The sequence below is a fragment of the Chiloscyllium punctatum genome, chromosome 10, assembly GCF_047496795.1.
Source record: "Chiloscyllium punctatum isolate Juve2018m chromosome 10, sChiPun1.3, whole genome shotgun sequence".
NCBI lineage: Eukaryota > Metazoa > Chordata > Chondrichthyes > Orectolobiformes > Hemiscylliidae > Chiloscyllium > Chiloscyllium punctatum.
In genome coordinates, this window is record NC_092748.1 from 116723951 (window position 1) to 116743329 (window position 19379).

General features: G+C 46.8%; 1 protein-coding gene across 1 annotated transcript in view; it reads left to right on the plus strand.

Annotated features, from left to right (window-relative positions):
* Positions 1 to 14714, plus strand: part of spega (striated muscle enriched protein kinase a) — a 354671-nt gene extending 339957 nt beyond the window's left edge. The window contains exons 41-44 of the mRNA XM_072580011.1: positions 1410 to 1633; positions 3665 to 3740; positions 5370 to 5519; positions 10500 to 14714. Coding sequence (XP_072436112.1) covers positions 1410 to 1633; positions 3665 to 3740; positions 5370 to 5519; positions 10500 to 10731 — 682 coding nt within the window. The 3' untranslated portion in view covers positions 10732 to 14714. The remainder of the gene's footprint in view (positions 1 to 1409; positions 1634 to 3664; positions 3741 to 5369; positions 5520 to 10499) is intronic.
* Positions 14715 to 19379: the final 4665 nt, after the last annotated feature.

Consider the following 19379-nt stretch of genomic DNA (forward strand, 5'->3'; position numbering starts at 1 on the left):
GGTCACCACATTACAGGAAGGATGTGGAGTCTTTGGAGAGGGTGCAGAAGAGGTTTACCAGGATGCTGCCTGGATCAGAGGGTATGAGCGATAAAGAGAGGCTAGAAAACCTCAGGTTGTTTTCTTTAGAGCAGTGGAGGCTCAGGGGAGATCTGAGGGGATTCTATAAAATTATGAGATGCACAGATAGGGTTGATGGTCAGAATCTTTTTTCCAAGAGTTGAAATATATAAAACTAGGGAGCATGCATTTAAGGTGAGAGGAGAAATGCTCAAAGGAGCCAATGAAGGCACGCTGCCAGGGGAGTTGATGGAGGCATATACAATAGGGACATTTAACAGACTTTTATATAAGCGCGTGAATATGCAAGGAATGGAGGGATATGGGCTAAGGATAGGCAGAAGGGATGAGTTTAATTTGGCATCACGTTCAGCACAACATGGTAAGCTGAGGGGTTGTTCCTGTGCTGTACTGTTCCATGTTCTATACTCTATGCAACTGGCCCAGTGCCAAGCCAGCACCCAGGGCAGTGATCTATTTGGAATATCTGGGGAAAAGTGATTCTTGGAGAAGCCTATTTGGAAGTGTGTGTCACCCCACGATGTTGGAAGGATGTTCACAATTTTTTTGAATACGTGCTGAGGTGATTTACTGGAATGTTCCCTTGAATGATGGGAAGTGGGAGAAAGAGAAATTGTATCCACTGGAGCGGGGAAGGCCAGGGGAGACGTCATCAGATTTAGGACTGAGTTCAGGAGGAGCTTCTTCACCCAAGGGATTGTGAATCAGTGGAATTCCCTGCCCAGTGAAGCAGTTGAGGCTACCTTACTGAATGTTTTAAAGGCAAAGCTAGATTTTTGAACAGTAAAGGAATTAAGGGTTATGATGAGAGGGTGGGTAAGTGGAGCTGAGCCCACTGAAAGATCAGCCATCATCTTATTAAATGGCGGAGCAAGCTCCAGGGGCCAGATGGCCTACTCCTGCTCCTAGTTCATATGTTCTTACATAACTGCACAGGAAGATCAGACACAGACAGCAGGACACTAACAGTCAAGAGTGTGTTGCTGGAAAAGCACAGCAGGTCAAGCAGCAGCTGAGGAGCAGGAGAACCAACGATTCAGGCATAAGCTCGCTGAAAGGCTTTTGCCCGAGACATCGATTCTCCTGTTCCTCGGGTGCTACCTGACCTGCTGTGCTTTTCCAGCAATGCACTCTTGACTCTGATCTCTAGCGTCTACAGTCCTGACTTTCTCCGAGCAGGGCAAGAACACCCTGACGCTGCCAGGGCCAGTCTCCATTCCAGTCCAGGACTCTCTTGAATGTGAGCTTTTCACTTTGAGATGGGAACACTGTTTGCTGAGCGACGAATCATTCCTCTCTGTTCTGTGCTGTTCCCCTCCCTGCCCCAGGTTCCGTTACTCTGAGGACGATGTTGTTAGCTACATCCTGCAGATCCTCCAGGGTCTTGAGTACCTGCACAGCCGACGCATTGTTCACCTGGACATCAAACCGGATAATGTCATTGTCACCTACCTCAACGTCATCAAGCTGGTGGACTTTGGCAGTGCCCACTTCTTCAATGCTACTGTGCCAAAGCCGCTGGGTCGCAGAGTGGGCACTCCGGAGTATATGTGTGAGTGTTACGCTAGGACCTGACCCCCTGGTAGAGAGAAATGTCCGCAACTGATCCCAGTCAGGGAGCCATTGCCACCCTCCACACCATACCCACCCTTGGTAACCCACTGGATATTGGTGCCACCTCAGAGCACACCATCCTAACACTGTTACCTCCGCTGACAGTAATAGGTGGAGGGGGAATCAAGGACACTGAGGAGCAGCAGCTCCCCCTTCCTTCCTCTAAACCATTCCCCCACCCACTCTCCACCCACTACCCAACTGTATGTTCCATTATGTCTCTGTTTGGGAATTAATGTGTGTGTGTAAGTCTGTGTGTGTGTAGGTGTCTATGTGTGCATGAGTGTAAACATGTGTGCATGTGTAAATGTGCATGCGTGCGCGTAAAAGTATGTGAAAATATCTGTGTTAGTGAGTGTGTGCCAAGTGAGTGTGTGTATGTGTGAGTTAGTGAGTGTGTACGTATGAGTATGTTAGTGAGTGTGTGTGAATGTCTGTGTGTATGTTACTGAGTGTGTGTATGTGTGAGTGTGTATTAGTGAATGTGTGTCAGTGTGTGTTACTGTGTTGTGAATGTGTGTTTGTGTGTTAGTGAGTGTGTCTGTGTGTGTTACTGAGTTTGTGTGTCAGTGTGTATGCATCTATGAGTGTTAGTGACTGTGTGTCAGTGTGTGTTACTGAGTTTGTGTGTCAGTGTGTTTGTATCTGTGAGTGTGTATTAGTGACTGTGTGTCAGTGTTTTTCTGATTGTGTGTTGTGAAAATGCGTGTACGTGTGAGTGTGTGTTGTGAATGTATGTGTGAGTGTGTGTCTGTGTGTGTTTGTGTTTGTTGTGTGTGCATGTATGTGTGTGTGTGTGCATGTGTATATGTGTGAGTTGTGTCAATATGTGTGTGTATGTCTGGAGTCACAGGCCAGGCTTTGGTGCTGTTACCGTGACTACAGCCTGTCTCCCTCCCTGTCACGGCTGCTGGATGGGCCCTGGGTGGGGAAATAGTGTGAACAGCACTATACAGTCAGTAAGCTGTATTCTGAACCCACTTAGATGTCACAGGTTGTTACAAATGTCCACATATGTTTGTGTACATGTATGTGCAGCAACATGAAACATTTATTCAGAACAGATGTTAGAATCACTCTTTCCAAACCATCAGCTGAATGTTCACTCTTGGAGCAACTGCATGTTACTCTACCATATACCTCTCTTTCTCTGTCTTTATCTCTGTATCTCTGTCTGTCTCTAGCTCTTGTTCTGTCTGCATAGCTCTCTCTCTCTCTCTCTCTCTCTCTCTCTTTCCCTCCCCTCACCTCCTCCTCTCTAGCTCTATCTATCTTTCAGCTTCTATCTCACTCTGCGTATCTATCTCTGTCTCTAGCTCTTTCTTCTCACTGTCTTTTGTTCTCAGTCCATCTCTATCTCCCTCAGTCTCTTTCTCTCTCTTTCCGTCTTTCTCCAACTTTCTCTCTCTCGTTCTCTAAGTCTGTATCTCTCCCTACCTTTCTCTTTGTTTCTGTCCCATCATATTTGGCATTGTCTCTCTCACTCTCTTGTTCTGTATTTCTTTCTCTGTATCTCTGTCTGTTTCTCTCCCCCTCTATCACACCTTCACTGTCTCTCCCCTTCTCTGTCTATCACTCTCTCTCTGACTCTTTTTCTCCTTCTCTGTCTCTCTCTTTCCCCTGCTCTCTATCACTCAGTGTCTGTCTCTGTAGATTTCCTCATATTCTCCCGATCATTCTCTTACTCTCATCACCTCCATCTTTCAAACCCATTGCCTCATTTCCGCTCTCAATCTCACAATTATTTTTCTCTCTCACTTATTCTCCCTCATCATCTCCGGTGGTGTTCCAGGGCTGTCATTTCCAAAAATGCGATCTCTGTGACTCTCTCACTAACTGATAATTCTCTCTTGTGTTTTGTTCCTCTGTCCATCTCTCTCTCTCCATCTTTCTCTTTCTTTCTCTCTCTCTCTCTCTCTCTCTCTCTCTCTCTCTCGCTCTCTGTCCTGTCTCTCTCGTTCTCTCCAAGCTCCTGAAATGCTGAAGGGAGATCCGATTGGACCACCGGCTGATATCTGGGGTCTGGGCGTGCTTATTTACATCATGTGAGTAGGAGGGTGTTTGCTGGTATCTCTGAGTGTCTGGGTGTGGGTTTTGTAGCTCTCAGTGTGAGGGAGTGCAGCGCGAGGGGGAATACGCCCCTTCGAGATGTCCTTGCTTGTTTGGTGCATGTACAAGGCTTGTTCACTCTCCTGGAGTGGGGCTGCATTAACCTGCTTTTTAAATCATGATTCTTTTAACCCCCACTCTCTCTCCCCACATACATATGCACGCACATTCTCACTCAGTACCTTTTCCCATTGGCAGTGCACACTAGATAAGTGCTGTTTTTACATCCTCTCCCTCCATAGAGAGACAGAGAGATCCCTTGGGTCTGTAATTGTTACATTCACTGATTTGTGAACCAGTCACTGCCCTTAGGGAGGGAGTTCCAGGGTATTGACACAGCAATGCTGAAGGAACAATGATGTATTTCCAAGTCAGGATGGTGAGTGGCTTGGAGGGGAATTTGCAGGGGGTCGAGTTCCCATGTATCTGTTGTCCTTGTGGGGTGACAGGTTTGGAAGGAGCTATCCCAGAAGCCTATTTGTGTACTTGGGGTCCTAAATCCTTCTTGCTTCCCCCATTGTTCCCAGCTGCCCGCCAGTTTGCAAATACAGCAGCATCTCTGGAACAGCAGGGATAAGGGGAAAGTCACTTTCAGCTTCCCATTCCTGAGCAGACTCAAGCCATTACTCCCAGAGTCAGGAGTCACATGAAGGAGCAGTGCTCCGAAAGCTTGTGATTTCAAATAAACCTGTTGGACTATAACCTGGTGTCGTGTGACTTCTGACCTTGTCTGCCCCCAGTCTAACCCTGGCACCTCCACACCATTATTCCCAGATAGAGACCGTGAGGTTTCTTTCAGTTATTTGTTCGTAGGATGAGGGCGTCACAGGCCAGGCCAGCATTTATTGCCCATCCCTAATTGCCCAGAGGGCAGGTAAAAATCAACCAGATTACTGTGGGTCTAGAATCACATGTAGGCCAGACCAGGCAAGTGTGGCAGTTTCCTTCCCTAAAGGTATTAGTGACCCAGATGGGTTTTTACAACAATCCACAATGGATTCATGGTCACCATTAGACTCTTAATTCCAGATTTTTATTGAAATCACATTCCACCATCTGCCATGGTGGGATTCAAACCCAAGTCCCAGAACATTACCTGTCTCTGGGTTAATAATCTAGTGATAATCCCATTGGGCCATCGCCCCCACATATGTGACAGTAAATGCAGATACTGACGGAAGTGAGACTGTTGAATTGTGGGACAGTCAAGAACACATTCACATTGCTCTCGGACCATCCTGTCTCACTGTCCACTTTCTGGCTGGGTAGGTAGGCTACAGAGAAGGAGTTCCTTGGGGAACAGAGGGACAAGGAAGGGGTGAGGGTGGAAAGGACTAACCTGTAAACACTCTGTGTCTGTGCAGGTGGGGAAGATTTCTGTGAATTCCCAAAGCCTACCCATGAGTAAGAGTTTTCAGGAGTAGCCGGCAGGTCAGGGATTTAAAAAAAAAGGATTTAATGGGAATGGGACTCCCTGAAAGACAACCACAGCTGCTTGGTACTGAGGCTCAGTCGTGTGAGGCAACTCTGTGTGTTATTTATAACTCATGTTCTCTGTGTTTCAGGTTAAGTGGACGATCACCCTTCACTGCACCAGATCCAACAGAACTCGAGAGCAAGATTAAATCAGCACAGTTTGACCTCACAAAGTGCTATCCCAATGCATCACAGAATGCTGCACTCTTTCTTAAACGGGTCCTCTGCATGTTCCCAGCGTGAGTAACCAACCCCATGGCAGCAAACTAATACTGTCTGGACACAGGAATCTCTTGTCTCTTTCTGTGCTATACTCTTTGGAACTTAGATGAATGAAGGGGGATCTTATAGAAACATAAACAATTATGAAGGGAATAGATGTGATAGAAGCAGGAAGGTGGCTTCCACTGGCAAGTGAAATAAGAACAAGAGGTCCTCAAAATTAAGGGGAGCAGATTTGGGACCAAGTTGAGGAGGAACATCTTCACCCAAAGGGTTATGAATCAGTGGAATTCCCTGCCCAGTGAAGCAGTTGAGGCTACCTCGCTGAATGTTTTTAAGGCAAAGATAGATTTTTGAACAGTAAAGGAATTAAGGGTTACGGTGAGAGTGCAGGTAAGTGGAGCTGAGTCCACAAAAAGATCAGCCATGATCTTATTGAATGGCGGAGCAGGCTCGAGGAGACATACGGCCTACTCCTGCTCCTTGTTCTTATGTTTCCGGTTTTATCCCAGTAGAAGCCAATCCTAGCTACAGCAAAAGTATTCTGTGTAGTTCTGGTATCCACGTTATTGGAGGGTTGGGATAGCACGAGAAAGGGGGCAGAAGAGATTTACCAGGATGTTGCCTGGGCTGGAGAGTTCCAGTGATGAAGAGAGGTTAGACAGACTGGGACTGTTTCCCTCCAAGCAGAGGAGATTGAGAGGGCACATGATTGAGGTGTATAAAATTATGAGGGGCATAGACAGGAAGAAACTGTACTTGTAACGTCAAGTCTATGGGCCAAGTGCTGAGAAATGGGGTTAGAATAGTTAGCTGGTTGTTTGGGCTAAAGGTCTTTTTCTATGCTTTATCGGTGGAGAAACTGTGGCCTGCAGATTCTGGAGTGTCCGAGTCGAAAGTGTAGTGCTGGAAAAAGCACAGCAGGTTAAGATGAAGGGCTTATGCCCAAAATGTTGACTCTCCTGCTCCTCGCATGCTGCCTGACTTGCTGTGCTTTTCCAGCGCCACACTCTCGACTCTGCTTTATCAATGACCCATCCTGGTCCAAGCTATGACCTGCAACTGAGAGGTAAAGCCACAAAGTAAAGCTCCCTCTACACTGTCTTCCATCAAACACTCCCAGGACAGGGACAGCACAGGGTTAGATACAGGATAAAGCGCCCTCTGTCCCCCATCAAACATTCCTAGGACTGGGACAGCAAGGGGTTAGATACAGGTAAAGCTGACTCTGCACTGTTTGGAATTACACTATCATCTCCCCAAGTGCAAAACCTCACATTTTCCACATTATATTCTATCTACCATGTTCCTGCCCATTCGCTAACTCTGTCCAAATCCTCCAGAAGCCACCGTACATTCTCCTCACAATACACATTCCCATTTAGCTTTGTATCATCCACAAAGTTGGAAATAATTCATTTGGTTCCTATCTCCAAATCACTGAGGTCTATTATGAACAGCTGGGGCCCAAATACATATCTTTTTGATATTCTACTCATCACAGTCTGCAATTGAGAATAATCCATTTATTCCTACACTCTGTTTTCTGTCTGTTCGTCAACCATTAATCCATGTTAATACATTACCTCCTATCCCATGTCCTTTAATTGTCCCTAGTTGCCCCTTGAGAAGTTGGGGGTGAGCTGCCTTCTTGAACCGCTGCAGTCCATGTGCTGTAGGTAGATCTACAATACCCTTAGGGAGGGAATTACAGGATTCTGACCCAGCGACAGTGAAGGAACGGTGATATATTTCCAAGTCAGCAAGGTGAGTGGCTCGGATGGGGACTTGCAGGGGGTGTGTTCCTGTGTATCTGCTGCCCTTATTCTCGAGTCATAGAATCATACAGCACGGAAACAGACCCTTTGATCCAACCAGTCCATGCTGAACATAATCTCTGATCCTGGCCCATATCCTTCTAAACCCTTCCTATTCATATACCTATCCAGATGCCTTTTAAATGCTGTAATTGTACCAGCCTCCACCACTTCCTCTGGCAGCTCATTCCATACACTAACCACCGTCTACGTGAAAAAGTTGTCCCTTAGGTCCCTTTTAAATCTTTCCCCTCTCGCCCTAAACCTATGCCCACTAGTTCTGGATTCCCCCACCCCAGGGAAAAGACTTTGTCTATTCATCCTATTCATACCCTTCATGATTTTTATAAACCTCTATAACCTCAGCCTTTGACGCTCCAGGGAAAACAGCCCCAGCCTATCCAGCCTCTCCCTATAGCTCAAATCTGCCAACCCTGGCAATGTCCTTGTAAATCTTTTCTGAACATTTTCAAGTTTCACAACATCCTACCTACAAAAGGGAGACCAGAATTGCACACAGTATTCCAAAAGTGGCCTAACCAATGTCCTGTACAGTCGCAATGTGCCCTCCCAACTATACTCAATGCTCTCACCAATAAAGGAAAACATACCAAACGCCTTGGTCACTATCCTGTCTAGTTGTGACTCCACTTTCAAGGAACTATGAACCTGCACTCCAAGGTTTTTTTGTTCAGCAGCACTCCCCACAACCTTACTGTGAAGTGTGTAAGTCCTGCTCTGATTTGATTTTCCAAAATGCAGCACTTCACATTTATCTAAATTAAACTTCATCTGCCCCTCCTCGGCCCATTGGCCCATCTGATCAAGATCCCATTGTACTTCGAGGTAACCTCCTTCGCTGTCTATTTAAGGTGGAAATTGATTACGGTTTGGTAGGTGAAGGAATTAAGGGTCAAAATCTTGGATTCTCATTCTTAACAAGCCCCATGTCCTGTGAATGAGCTTTTCGGAAGGTTCACAGAACCGAATCAGATTTTAGATACAGCTCAATCACGGTGTCATTGAATGATAGAATTGGTTTGATGGGCCAAAGAGCCTCCTGGTGAACATTCTGTTGGGGATGTAATTATTTCTGGGTGTTTGGGATGAGGGACCACCTTCTCAATGAGAATAAGGAACTGATTGTTTCAGACTGGGATGAGGAGAAAGATCTTCCCACAGACGGTGGGGAATGTTTGGAATTGCTGATCCCAGAGAGCTGTGGATGCTCCGTGGTTGAATCTACCTTCAGCTGGAACAGACAGGGTTTTTCAGGAAATCAAGGTCCTTGTACAGAATGTGGAATGCAGACCCAAGATTGTCTTTGACTGTATTGAATATAGAAGTCAAAAAGAGTGGTGCTGGGAAAGCACAGTCAGGCAGCATCTGAGGAGCAGGAGAGTCGACACTTCAGGCATAAGCTCTTCATTGGAAATGTGGGGGAGGCCCAAGGAGGCTGAGAGATAAATGGGAGGGGGTTGGGGTTGGGGGAAGGCAATCAGTGGATGGAAGTGGGGGGTGATGGTGATAGGTCGGAGAAGAGGGTGGAGCGGATAAGTGGGAAGGAAGATGGGGGGGGTAGGACAGTTCAAGAGGATGGTGCAGAGTTGGAGGGTTGAATCTGTGATAAGGTGAGGGGAAAAGAGATGAGGAAACTGGTGAACTCCACATTGATCCTGTGTGATTGGAGGGTCCCAAGGTAGAAGATCAGGCGTTCTTCCTCCAGATGGCTAGAGTTTGGCAGTGGAGGAGGCCCAGGACTTGCATGTCCTTGGAGGAGCTAAAGTAATCGGCAACCAGGCAGTGGGGTTGTTTTGTGTGTGTGTCTCAGATGTTTATTGGTCAGAGTGTTTAGAGTACAGGAGTTGGGAGGTCATTTGCGGCTCTACAGGACATTGGTCAGGCCACTGTTGGAATATTGTGTGCAATTCTGGTTTCCTTCCTATCGGAAAGATGTTGTGAAACTTGAAAGGGTTCAGAAAAGATTTACAAGGATGTTGCCAGGGTTGGAGGATTTGAGCTACAGGGAGAGGCTGAATAGGCTGGTGCTGTTTTCCCTGGAGCATCGGAGGTTGAGGGGTGACCCTATAGAGGTTAACAAAATTATGAGGGGCACAGATAGGATAAATAGACAAAGCCTTTTCCCTGGAGTCGGGGAGTCCAGAACTAGAGAGCATAGGTTTAGGGTGATAGGGCAAAGATATAAAAGATACCTAAGGGGCAACTTTTTCACTCAGAGGGTGGTATGTGTATGGAATGAGCTGCCAGAGGAAGTGGTGGAGGCTGGTACGATTGCAACATTTAGGAGGCATTTGGATGGATAGATGAATAGGAAGGGTTTGGAGGGATATGTGCCAGGTGCTGGCAGGTGGGACTATATTGGGTTGGGATATCTGGTTGGCATGGACAAGTTGGACCAAAGGGTCTGTTTCCCTGCTGTACACCTCTATGACTCTATGTTCTCTGAAATGTTCCCCAAGTTGGCGTCCTGTCTCCCCAGTGTAGAGGAGACCACACCGATACAGTAGATGACATGTGGAAGTACAGGTAAATTTCTGATGGATGTAGAGCGATCCTTTGGGGCCTTGGATGGAGGTGAGGGAGGAGATGTGGGTGCAGGTTTTGCACTTCTTGCAGTGGCAAGGGAAGGTGCCAGGAGGAGAGGGTGGGTTGGTGGGGGGCGTGGACCTAACAAGAGAGTCGCGGAGGTATTTGTCTGTCTGGAACACAGATAGGGTTGGGGAGGGAAACCTATCCCTGTTGCTAGGGTCTGTTTGTACGTGGCAGAAATGGCGGAGGATGATGCATTGTATTTGCAGGTTGGTGGGATAGAAGGTGAAGACCATGGGGGGGGGGGGGGGGGGGGTTCTGTCCTTGTTGCGATTGGAGAGGTGGGGTTCAAAAGCAGAGGTGCAGGAAGTGGAGGAGATGTGCTGGAGGCCGTCATCAACCACGTGGGAGGGGCAATTGCAGTCCTTGAAGTAGGAGGCCATTGGTAGGGTGGAAGGTGAGGACCAGTTGGGGGGAGGCTCTATCCTTGTTGCGGTTGGAGGGGTGGGGTTCAAGGGAGGAGATGTGGGAAGTGGAGGAATTGCGCTGGAATGAAGAAGCAGGCTAGATGGGCTGAGTAGCCTATTCTTGCTGTTGTTTTTAATTCCTCTTTATCTCGGCCTGCTTCAGGACACGGCCGACGGTGAAGGAATGTCATGCTAACCCCTGGCTCCAGGATAACTACCTGATGAAGCTCCGTCGACAGACGCTGACCTTCACTACCACCAGACTGAAGGAGTTCCTGGTCCACCACCAGAAGAAGCGATCTGAGACCCTCACTCGGCACCGAGTCCTCCTGCGGTCCTACAGCAACACCACCAGCCAGCCCGGGAGCCCTGGTGTCGCCCCGGCAACCCAGTGACCCCTCACCCCCACCCCGAGGAGCTGGGGGAGCGGGGAGGCAATGAGAAATCTGAGGGCAACATTCCAGTCAACACCTGCATTGCAAACACTTGAACCCATCCTGCCGAGGGATAGAGGGGACAGCCATTCCCCACATCTCGACACCAACGATCAAACCATTAAGGGACAGACACCTAGCACTGACAGTTTTCTTTTCACTATTTATTTAAGACAGTAACCAAGGACATGAGATTGTGCATCTCGTGTCCAAATGGTTTTTAGCAAAAGGCTTTGTCTCCGAATCCAAGGGAGGGAATGGGGGGAGCGAGCAGTGCATAGGTTAGTGACTGGAACCAACTTCATTGTGACCCACTGGGGGCAGAGTGGAGACCTGCTTCATAAGAGAATGGACAAAAACAGATACAACCAGCCTTACTGTTGATTTTCCCTTTGAGTATGTGTGCATCCCAGCCCCTTTCCAAACCCTTGCCCCGTTGTTCCGGGACTCCAATCTTCTCAATACTTTGCAGAGAGGGAGACAGAGAGATGCCCCCCTCTCTCATCTGATTTTCCTTTGTACATCGAGAGATGTGAGCAGTCTCTTTAAACAGGGATTCAATTAAGTTTCGATTCTCTCTCAATGAAGTGCAATTTGGTTCTGCAGGACTCCCTGGTCCTCCGAGCCCATCGAGCAGACTCTGAAGTTTCGGTTCCATACATGACTGAATTTCCAGGGACTGAGAAGATCCCGATCTTGCTCCCACCTTCCCCCAACTCCTTCCTCACCAACCTCCTGGAGATTACCTACACCACCACAGAATTAAGCAAGGGTTGGCATCTCTGGGCTGTCAGGTCACACTGGAGAGAGCCATCTCCCTGTCCCTGGAAAAGCTCCTCTCAACTACCAGCCTCTGAAAATCTATCAGCTCCACCTGAGGGCCCAGGGCAGGGAACTGGTCTAATCTGGTGTCCCTGCTCTCTAGTTTGGGGATATCTTTGGGCGAGTAAAATGGGTGTAAATAGAAATTATGTTGCAAGGCCTTCCTGAAAGACATTTGTAAGATTTTACTTGATGAGTATTGGGCTGAGGGTTGGCCTGTGTATTTTGCCACACAGTGGAGGGAGGTTGGGAAATGAGGCAGGGAGATTCCTGCATATATTTTCATACTTGTGTGTTTGCAATAGGATGAAATGTGCGTGTATGCACACACACACACATACGTACACACACTCTTACACAGAGACATTTGCGCAGACTCACACAGTTTCTCTCACACACACACACACACACTCACATTCTCTCTCGCGCACACACACACACACACACCCATAGCCATGTACGTGCAGTCACAGCCTAACACACATTTGCACACATTCACGCATGGTCACACATGCATGCACATCCACACTGGTGCATAAATGCATTGTGTTCGAAGACGTAGTGTGCACAGATCTGGTGCGTGAACATCTGTGCCCCAACACATGCACGTGTGCTTGTCCATGTGCACGGACACGTGTGTTAAGATCCGTGCACACTGAGACAGACTTGTGACTGGTTTGTTTGTGACACATGGCCTACTTTAAATAATTAATTGCACACAGCACAAGGAGATTTCACAAGCAAAAAAAAGGGGAATGTAATTTCCCTTGAATTGATATTTTTAGGGATATTTTGAGCTCCAGCGATAATTCATGCGACTAAAATCTCTTGCAAAGCAAGTGTGCGAGGTTGCGCTGGAAGTGTAAATCACAATAGCTTGCATCCATCACTTTGGGAATTTGGGGACTGTCCTGTTGAATGGACGCCCTTGCTGCTATCTTTAGGAACAAAAGGAAAGCTGGGGTGGGGGTGTTTCCCATGGTCAGGAAACAGCGTCAGAACCCAGCAGCCACAGCTGTCATCACCCACCTCTACCCAGCGTTGACCATCAACCGCTTTCCTGCCCGTCATAGACGGCTGGCTTATACCAACTAGCACAGCTCAATGCTGAGATCAGGCAAAAATAGCTTACATTTATATGGCGCCTTTAACATGGAAAACGCAGGTGCAATTGTGGGTGGAAACATTTATACCAAGACAGAGAAGGCAGTGACAAAGCAGATGTTCAAAGTTTGGCAAGAGGGAGAGAGGTCAGTTTTAACAGTGTTGTAAAGTGGGGGCAGAGACAGGGAGGGAATTCCACAGCTCGGAACCCAAGCAGCTGAAGGTACAGTCCCTGAGACAGAGCAAAGGAGATAGCCCAGCACTAGAAAGTTCATGGAGGTGTGACATGATTGGGAGCTGTAGGATGTTAGAGAGGTTGAGAGCAGGGGGAGATTTGAGAAGCTGTCTTCTGAGAAATAGCTAGCTCCAAGTCATGATGGTTCTGACAATCCCAGCCACACTGGGTCATCCTATACTGAGGGGATTTGATGGAATCACTCAGGCCAATTCATCAGCCTCTGTTTGCTGAGAGAACGTTTCCCATCTAATACCTTAGGCAGCTGGCTTCATATCCACTGGCAGTTTAGAGAAGACAAAGGCAACTTGATTGAAACACAGAAAACAGTGAGGGGTCTTAACTGGGTGGTGAGGGAGAGGATGGTTCCTCTTGTAGAAGGATTTAGAGCTCCAGGTGACTTTAAAAATCAGGGCTTATCTATTTTAGACAAAGATGAGAAAAATACTTTGAGTCCTGAATCTTTGGAACTCTCTTCCTCAAAAGGTGGTGGAAATGAATCTTTGAATATTTTTATGACAGCTGGGTAGATTCTTGTTGAATGGGGGTGGGGTGAAAGGTTACCAGGAATAGTTGGGGATGTAATCAGAACAGCCACCATCTTCCTGAGGGGCAGAGTGACCACCACCTAGGTTTTGAATGTTCATATGTTGAGTTTTTTCAGCACTGTTTGAGTTAATCCTTTGCTTTTGCTCACCCTGACCTTACCATGGATTCTCTTTCTTTGTGTGTCTCTATCCCTCGGTTTTTCTCTGTCTCTCTTTTTGTCCCACACCTGATCTCTCACATTATATCCCTGACCCCTTTTTACTCTCAGGCTCCACTTCACACCCTCTCACTCCCTCTATCCCACTCACTCTCTGTTCCTCTCTATCCCTCACACTCTCCTTCTGTCCCTCTCTCACTCTCTCATATCCTCTGTACCTGTCTCACTCCCTCTGCCCTTCACACTCCCTCTATCCCTCACACTCTCCCTCAGTCCCTCACACACTCCCTCTGTCCCTGTCACTTCCTCTATCCCTCTCACATTCCCTCTCACTCTCCGTGTGTCTCACGCACTTCCTCTGTCCGTCCCGCATTCTCCCTTTCCCTCTCATAGAACATAGAACAATACAGCACAGAACAGGCCCTTCGGCCCACGATGTTGTGCCGAACTTCTATACTAGATTAAGCACCCATCCATGTACCTATCCAAATGCCGCTTAAAGGTCGCCAATGATTCTGACTCTACCACTCCCACGGGCAGCGCATTCCATGCCCCCACCACTCTCTGGGTAAAGAACCCACCCCTGACATCTCCCCTATACCTTCCACCCTTCACCTTAAATTTATGTCCCCTTGTAACACTCTGTTGTACCCGGGGAAAAAGTTTCTGACTGTCTACTCTATCTATTCCTCTGATCATCTTATAAACCTCTATCAAGTCACCCCTCATCCTTCGCCGTTCCAACGAGAAAAGGCCGAGAACTCTCAACCTATCCTCGTACGACCTACTCTCCATTCCAGGCAACATCCTGGTAAATCTTCTCTGCACCCTCTCCAAAGCTTCCACATCTTTGCTAAAGTGAGGTGACCAGAACTGCACACAGTACTCCAACTGTGGCCTAACCAAAGTCCTGTACAGCTGCAACATCACTTCACGACTCTTGAATTCAATCCCTCTGCTAATGAACGATAATACTCCATAGGCCTTCTTACAAACTCTATCCACCTGAGTGGCAACCTTCAAAGATCTATGTACATAGACCCCAAGATCCCTCTGTTCCTCCACCTGACCAAGAACCCTACCATTAACCCTGTATTCCGCATTCTTATTTGTTCTTCCAAAATGGACAACCTCACACTTGGCAGGGTTGAACTCCATCTGCCACTCCTCAGCCCAGCTCTGCATCATATCTAAGTCCCTCTGCAGCCGACAACAGCCCTCCTCACTGTCCACAACTCCACCTATCTTTGTATCATCTGCAAATTTACTGACCCACCCTTCGACTCCCTCATCTAAGTCATTAATAAAAATTACAAACAGCAGAGGACCCAGAACTGATCCCTGCGGAACTCCACTTGTAACTGGGCTCCATGCTGAATATTTACCATCTACCACCACTCTCTGACTTCGACCGGTTAGCCAGTTTTCTATCCAATTGGCCAAATTTCCCTCTATCCCATGCCTCTGTCTCTCACACACTCCCTATGTCCCTCTTTCACTCCCGCTGTCCTTCGCAGTCCTTCTGTCCCTTTCCCATTCCCTCACACTCCCTCTGTCTCTCACACTCCCTCTGTCCCTCTCTCACTTCCTCTGTCCCTCCCACATTCCCTTTATCCCTCCCACACTCCCTGTCTCTCACACTCCCTCTGTCCCTCTCTCACTTCCTCTGTCCCTCCCGCATTCCCTCTATCACTCTCTCACTCCCTCTGTCCCTCCCACATTCCCTCTATCTGTCTCACACTCCCTCTGACCCTCTCCCTCTGTCTTACACACACTCCTCATCTCACTCATTTTTCCCACATAGAGTCATAGAGATGTACAGCACAGAAACATACCCTTCGGTACAACCTGTCCGTGCCGACCCAATCTCGTCCCACCTGCCAGCACCTGGCCCATATCCCTCCAAACCCTTCCTATTCATATACCTATCCAAATGCCTCTTAAATGTTGCAATTGTACCAGCCTCCACCACATCCTCTGGCAGCTTATTCCATACCTGTACCATCCTCTGTGTGAAAAAGTTGCCCCTTAGGTTTTTATGTCTTTCCCCTCTCACCCTAAACCTATACCCTCTAGTTCTGGACTCCCCAACCCAGGGAAAAGACTTTGCCCATTTAACCTATCCATGCCCCTCATAATTTTGTAAACCTCTATAAGATCACCCCTCAGCCTCCGACGCTCCAGGGAAAACAGCCCTAGCCTGTTTAGCCTCTCCCTGTAGCTCAAATCGTCCAACCTTGGCAACTTCCTTGTAAATCTTTTCTGAACTCGTTCAAGTTTTACAACATCTTTCCGACAGGACCAGAATTGCACGCAATATTCCAACAGTGGCCTCACCAATGTCCTGTAGAGCCGCAACATGACCTCCCAACTCACGTACTGAATACTCTGACCAATAAAGAAAAGCATACCAAACGCCTTCTTCACTATCCTATCCACCTGCGACTCCACTTTCAAGGAGCTATGAACCTGCTCTCTTGTTCAAGGTCTCTGTTCAGCAACACTCCTTAGGACCTTACCATTAAGTGTATAAGTCATGCTAAGATTTGCTTTCCCAAAATGCAGCACTTCGCATTTATCTGAATTAAACTTCATCTGCCACTTCTCGGCCCATTGGCCCATCTGGTCAAGATTCTGTTGTAATCTGAGGTAACCCTCTTTGCTGTCCGCTACACCTCTAATTTTGGTGTCATCTGCAAACTTACTAACTGTACCTCTTATGCTCGCATCCAAATCATTTATGTAATTGACAAAAAGTAGAGGACCCAGCACCGATCCTTGTGGCACTCCACTGGTCACAGGCCTCCAGTCTGAAAAACAACCTTCCACCACCACCCTCTGACTTCTGTCTTTGAGCCAGTTCTGTATCCAAATGGCTAGTTCTCCCTGTATTCCATGAGATTTAACCTTGCTAATCAGTCTCCTATGGGGAACCTTGTTGAACGCCTTATTGAAGTCCATGTAGATCACATCTACTGCTCTGCCCTCATCAATCTTCTTTGTTACTTCTTCAAAATACACTCAATCAAGTTTGTGAGACATGATTTCCCATGAACAAAGCCATGTTGACTATCCCTAATCAGTCCTTGCCTTTCCAAATACATGTACATCCTGTCCCTCAGGATTCCCTCCAACAACTTGCCCACCACTAACATCAGGCTCACTGGTCTATAGTTCCCTGGCTTTACCGCCCTTCTTAAACATGTTTGCCAACCTCCAGTCTTCCGGCACCTCACCTGTGACTATCAATGATACAAATATCTCAGCAAGAGGCCCAGCAATCACTTCTCTAGCTTCCCACAGAGTCCCACATGTTGGACTCCCTGAGACCTTTCGGGTTTCTTTTTACTGGGACACTCCCAGTAAGCTCCCATTTATCTTCAACTCCTGTGGAATCACAGCAGAGTTGAACTGAGGGAGAGTTAGCCTGTTGTGCCCAGTGCATTTTCCCTCATGCACCTGTAAATGCTTCTTTTCCAGTGTTTGTCTGCTTTTTTCCTATTGGATCAGTACCATTCTCCTCTTCTAACTTGATCCCAGTCCAGCTGTTGTATAGGAATTTACATCCCCTCACATGCAACTTCATTATCAATGTTTCCCTAGCTAAACACTGTGATCCAATCTCCTGGTAATATTCTCTGAGGAGACTGTACCAGCCTTTCTCTGGGCTATCTCTGAGGTCCAAATTGATCAAACCTAGTCTGATGCTGATCTATCCTTTCAGTAACCTCCTGCCAAACCGTGCATTCTGCCCCGGGTCCCATGTCCTGGATTCAACTCGATCCTCCAGCAGGATTAAAGCTCATGTGAACTGATTTGTTTGCCACCACTATCCATGTGCAACAATCTGATTAATTAGGAGAAGGTTATTTGGCTCCTCAATCTGATGAGCCATTCAAAAAGTCCACATTTCCAACCCCAACACCCCATGACCTTTGACTCCTTTCCCCAGCTCATTCTCACCATCACTTCTCTGTCTCTCTCTCTCTCTCTCTCTCTCTCTCTCCCTCCTGTACGTGGAGGAGCCGGTGTGGGACTGGGGTGGACAAAGTTAAAAATCACACAACAGGTTATAGTCCAACAAGCTTTCAGAGTGACGCTCCTTCAGGTAGTTGTGGAACAGGATCATGACATAGAATTTATAGCAAAAGATTACAGTGTCATGCAACAAATTATATATATTGAACAAACCCAGATTGTTGTTAACTCTAAACATTTTAACTCATTCTATCCATTCTAAGAGATGGAAGAGAACAACAGTCTAGGTTTGTTCAATATACCATTTCAGCTGCCTGACACTTAATCTTTTGCTATAAATTGTGTCTTATGATGTTGCTCCACAACAACCTGATGAAGGAGCAGTGATCCGAAAGCTAGTGCTTCCAAATAAACCTGTTGGACTATAGCCTGGTGTTGTGTGATTTTTAACTTTGTCCGCCCTGTAGTTCACCTTCACCCATGTTACCTCTCATGACGTGTCTCGGTTTCTCTCAGTCTCCCATTGTGTTTCCGCCCTCTCCAGTGTCTTCCATCTCTCCTACAGACTCACTCTCTCTCCTCTTCCACTTCAGTTCTCTGTTCCTCACACTCAGTTTTCCAGAACCAATGCACACTCCTCACTGGCCTCTTTCCTCTTGACTGATGGTGGTGAACTCCCAGTCCAGAGAGCACAGTAGGCTCAGTCTCAGCAATGAAGATGGGGATAGTTAGCAGGACATGTAATCCCACCTCCTTGTACACAGAGTAAAGCTGTCAGTGGGTTTCTTTGGTGTCATTAATAACCATTGATCAATGGTTTTAAGTTAAAAAAAAGTGGATATGATGTAAAGCTGCTTAAACTGCCAGTAATTTAAGATTATGATGTAGAATGCTATGAGCGTATTTGTGTATATGCAGTATGAAGATGCCAGACTGATTTAGAATACCTTGAAAATAATTGTGTACACTTATTTATAAAGCCATACTGTGATCTAGAACACGTGCACATTGTAGTATTAAGAATGCTAACGTCTGGTTTAGAACCTAATTGATGGTATTGTGTACAAGTCATGTTTCTAATGCTGGACTGGTCAAGGACAGTTTAAATTATCTATGTGTACATGTGGTCTTTCCAATGCCCTGGCTGTAATGTGATGACAGGGATGCACTATCAATTTTTTGAAAGGACTCCAGATGGTTTTTCACTGAGTATCTAATCGATGCGAATGACTGAAACTGATGTAGTATCTTTGGATTTGACGGTTGCTGTTTGTTCTGGTGTGCAGCAGAGGCATGACAGCTGAGCTAAATAAAGATAGACAGAAACCTGACTGCAGTCATCGTCCACATTCAATCTATTGACAGCAACTACATTGGGAAACTACCCAGATTCCTGATAGATCCCATAAATGATAAACCCCACCCCAAACCCCTCAATTAGATTCCTGCCTAACTCAGTCCTTGTATCTTATACTATATATACACCACTCCAAATGCCTCGAATAGATTCCAGTCTGTGACTCACTCCTGGGTATCTTATTCTATATACAGACCACCCCTAAACCCCTTGATTAGATTCCAGTCTGGAACTCCCACCTGGGTATCTGTTATATATATAAACCACACTAAATGCCTAGATTAGATTTCAGTCTGTAACTCATTCCCAGGTATCTGTTATTCTATATATACACCACCCCGAACCCCTCGATTAGATTCTAGTCTGTAACACCCTCCTGGATATCATATAAATAAACCACACCAAAT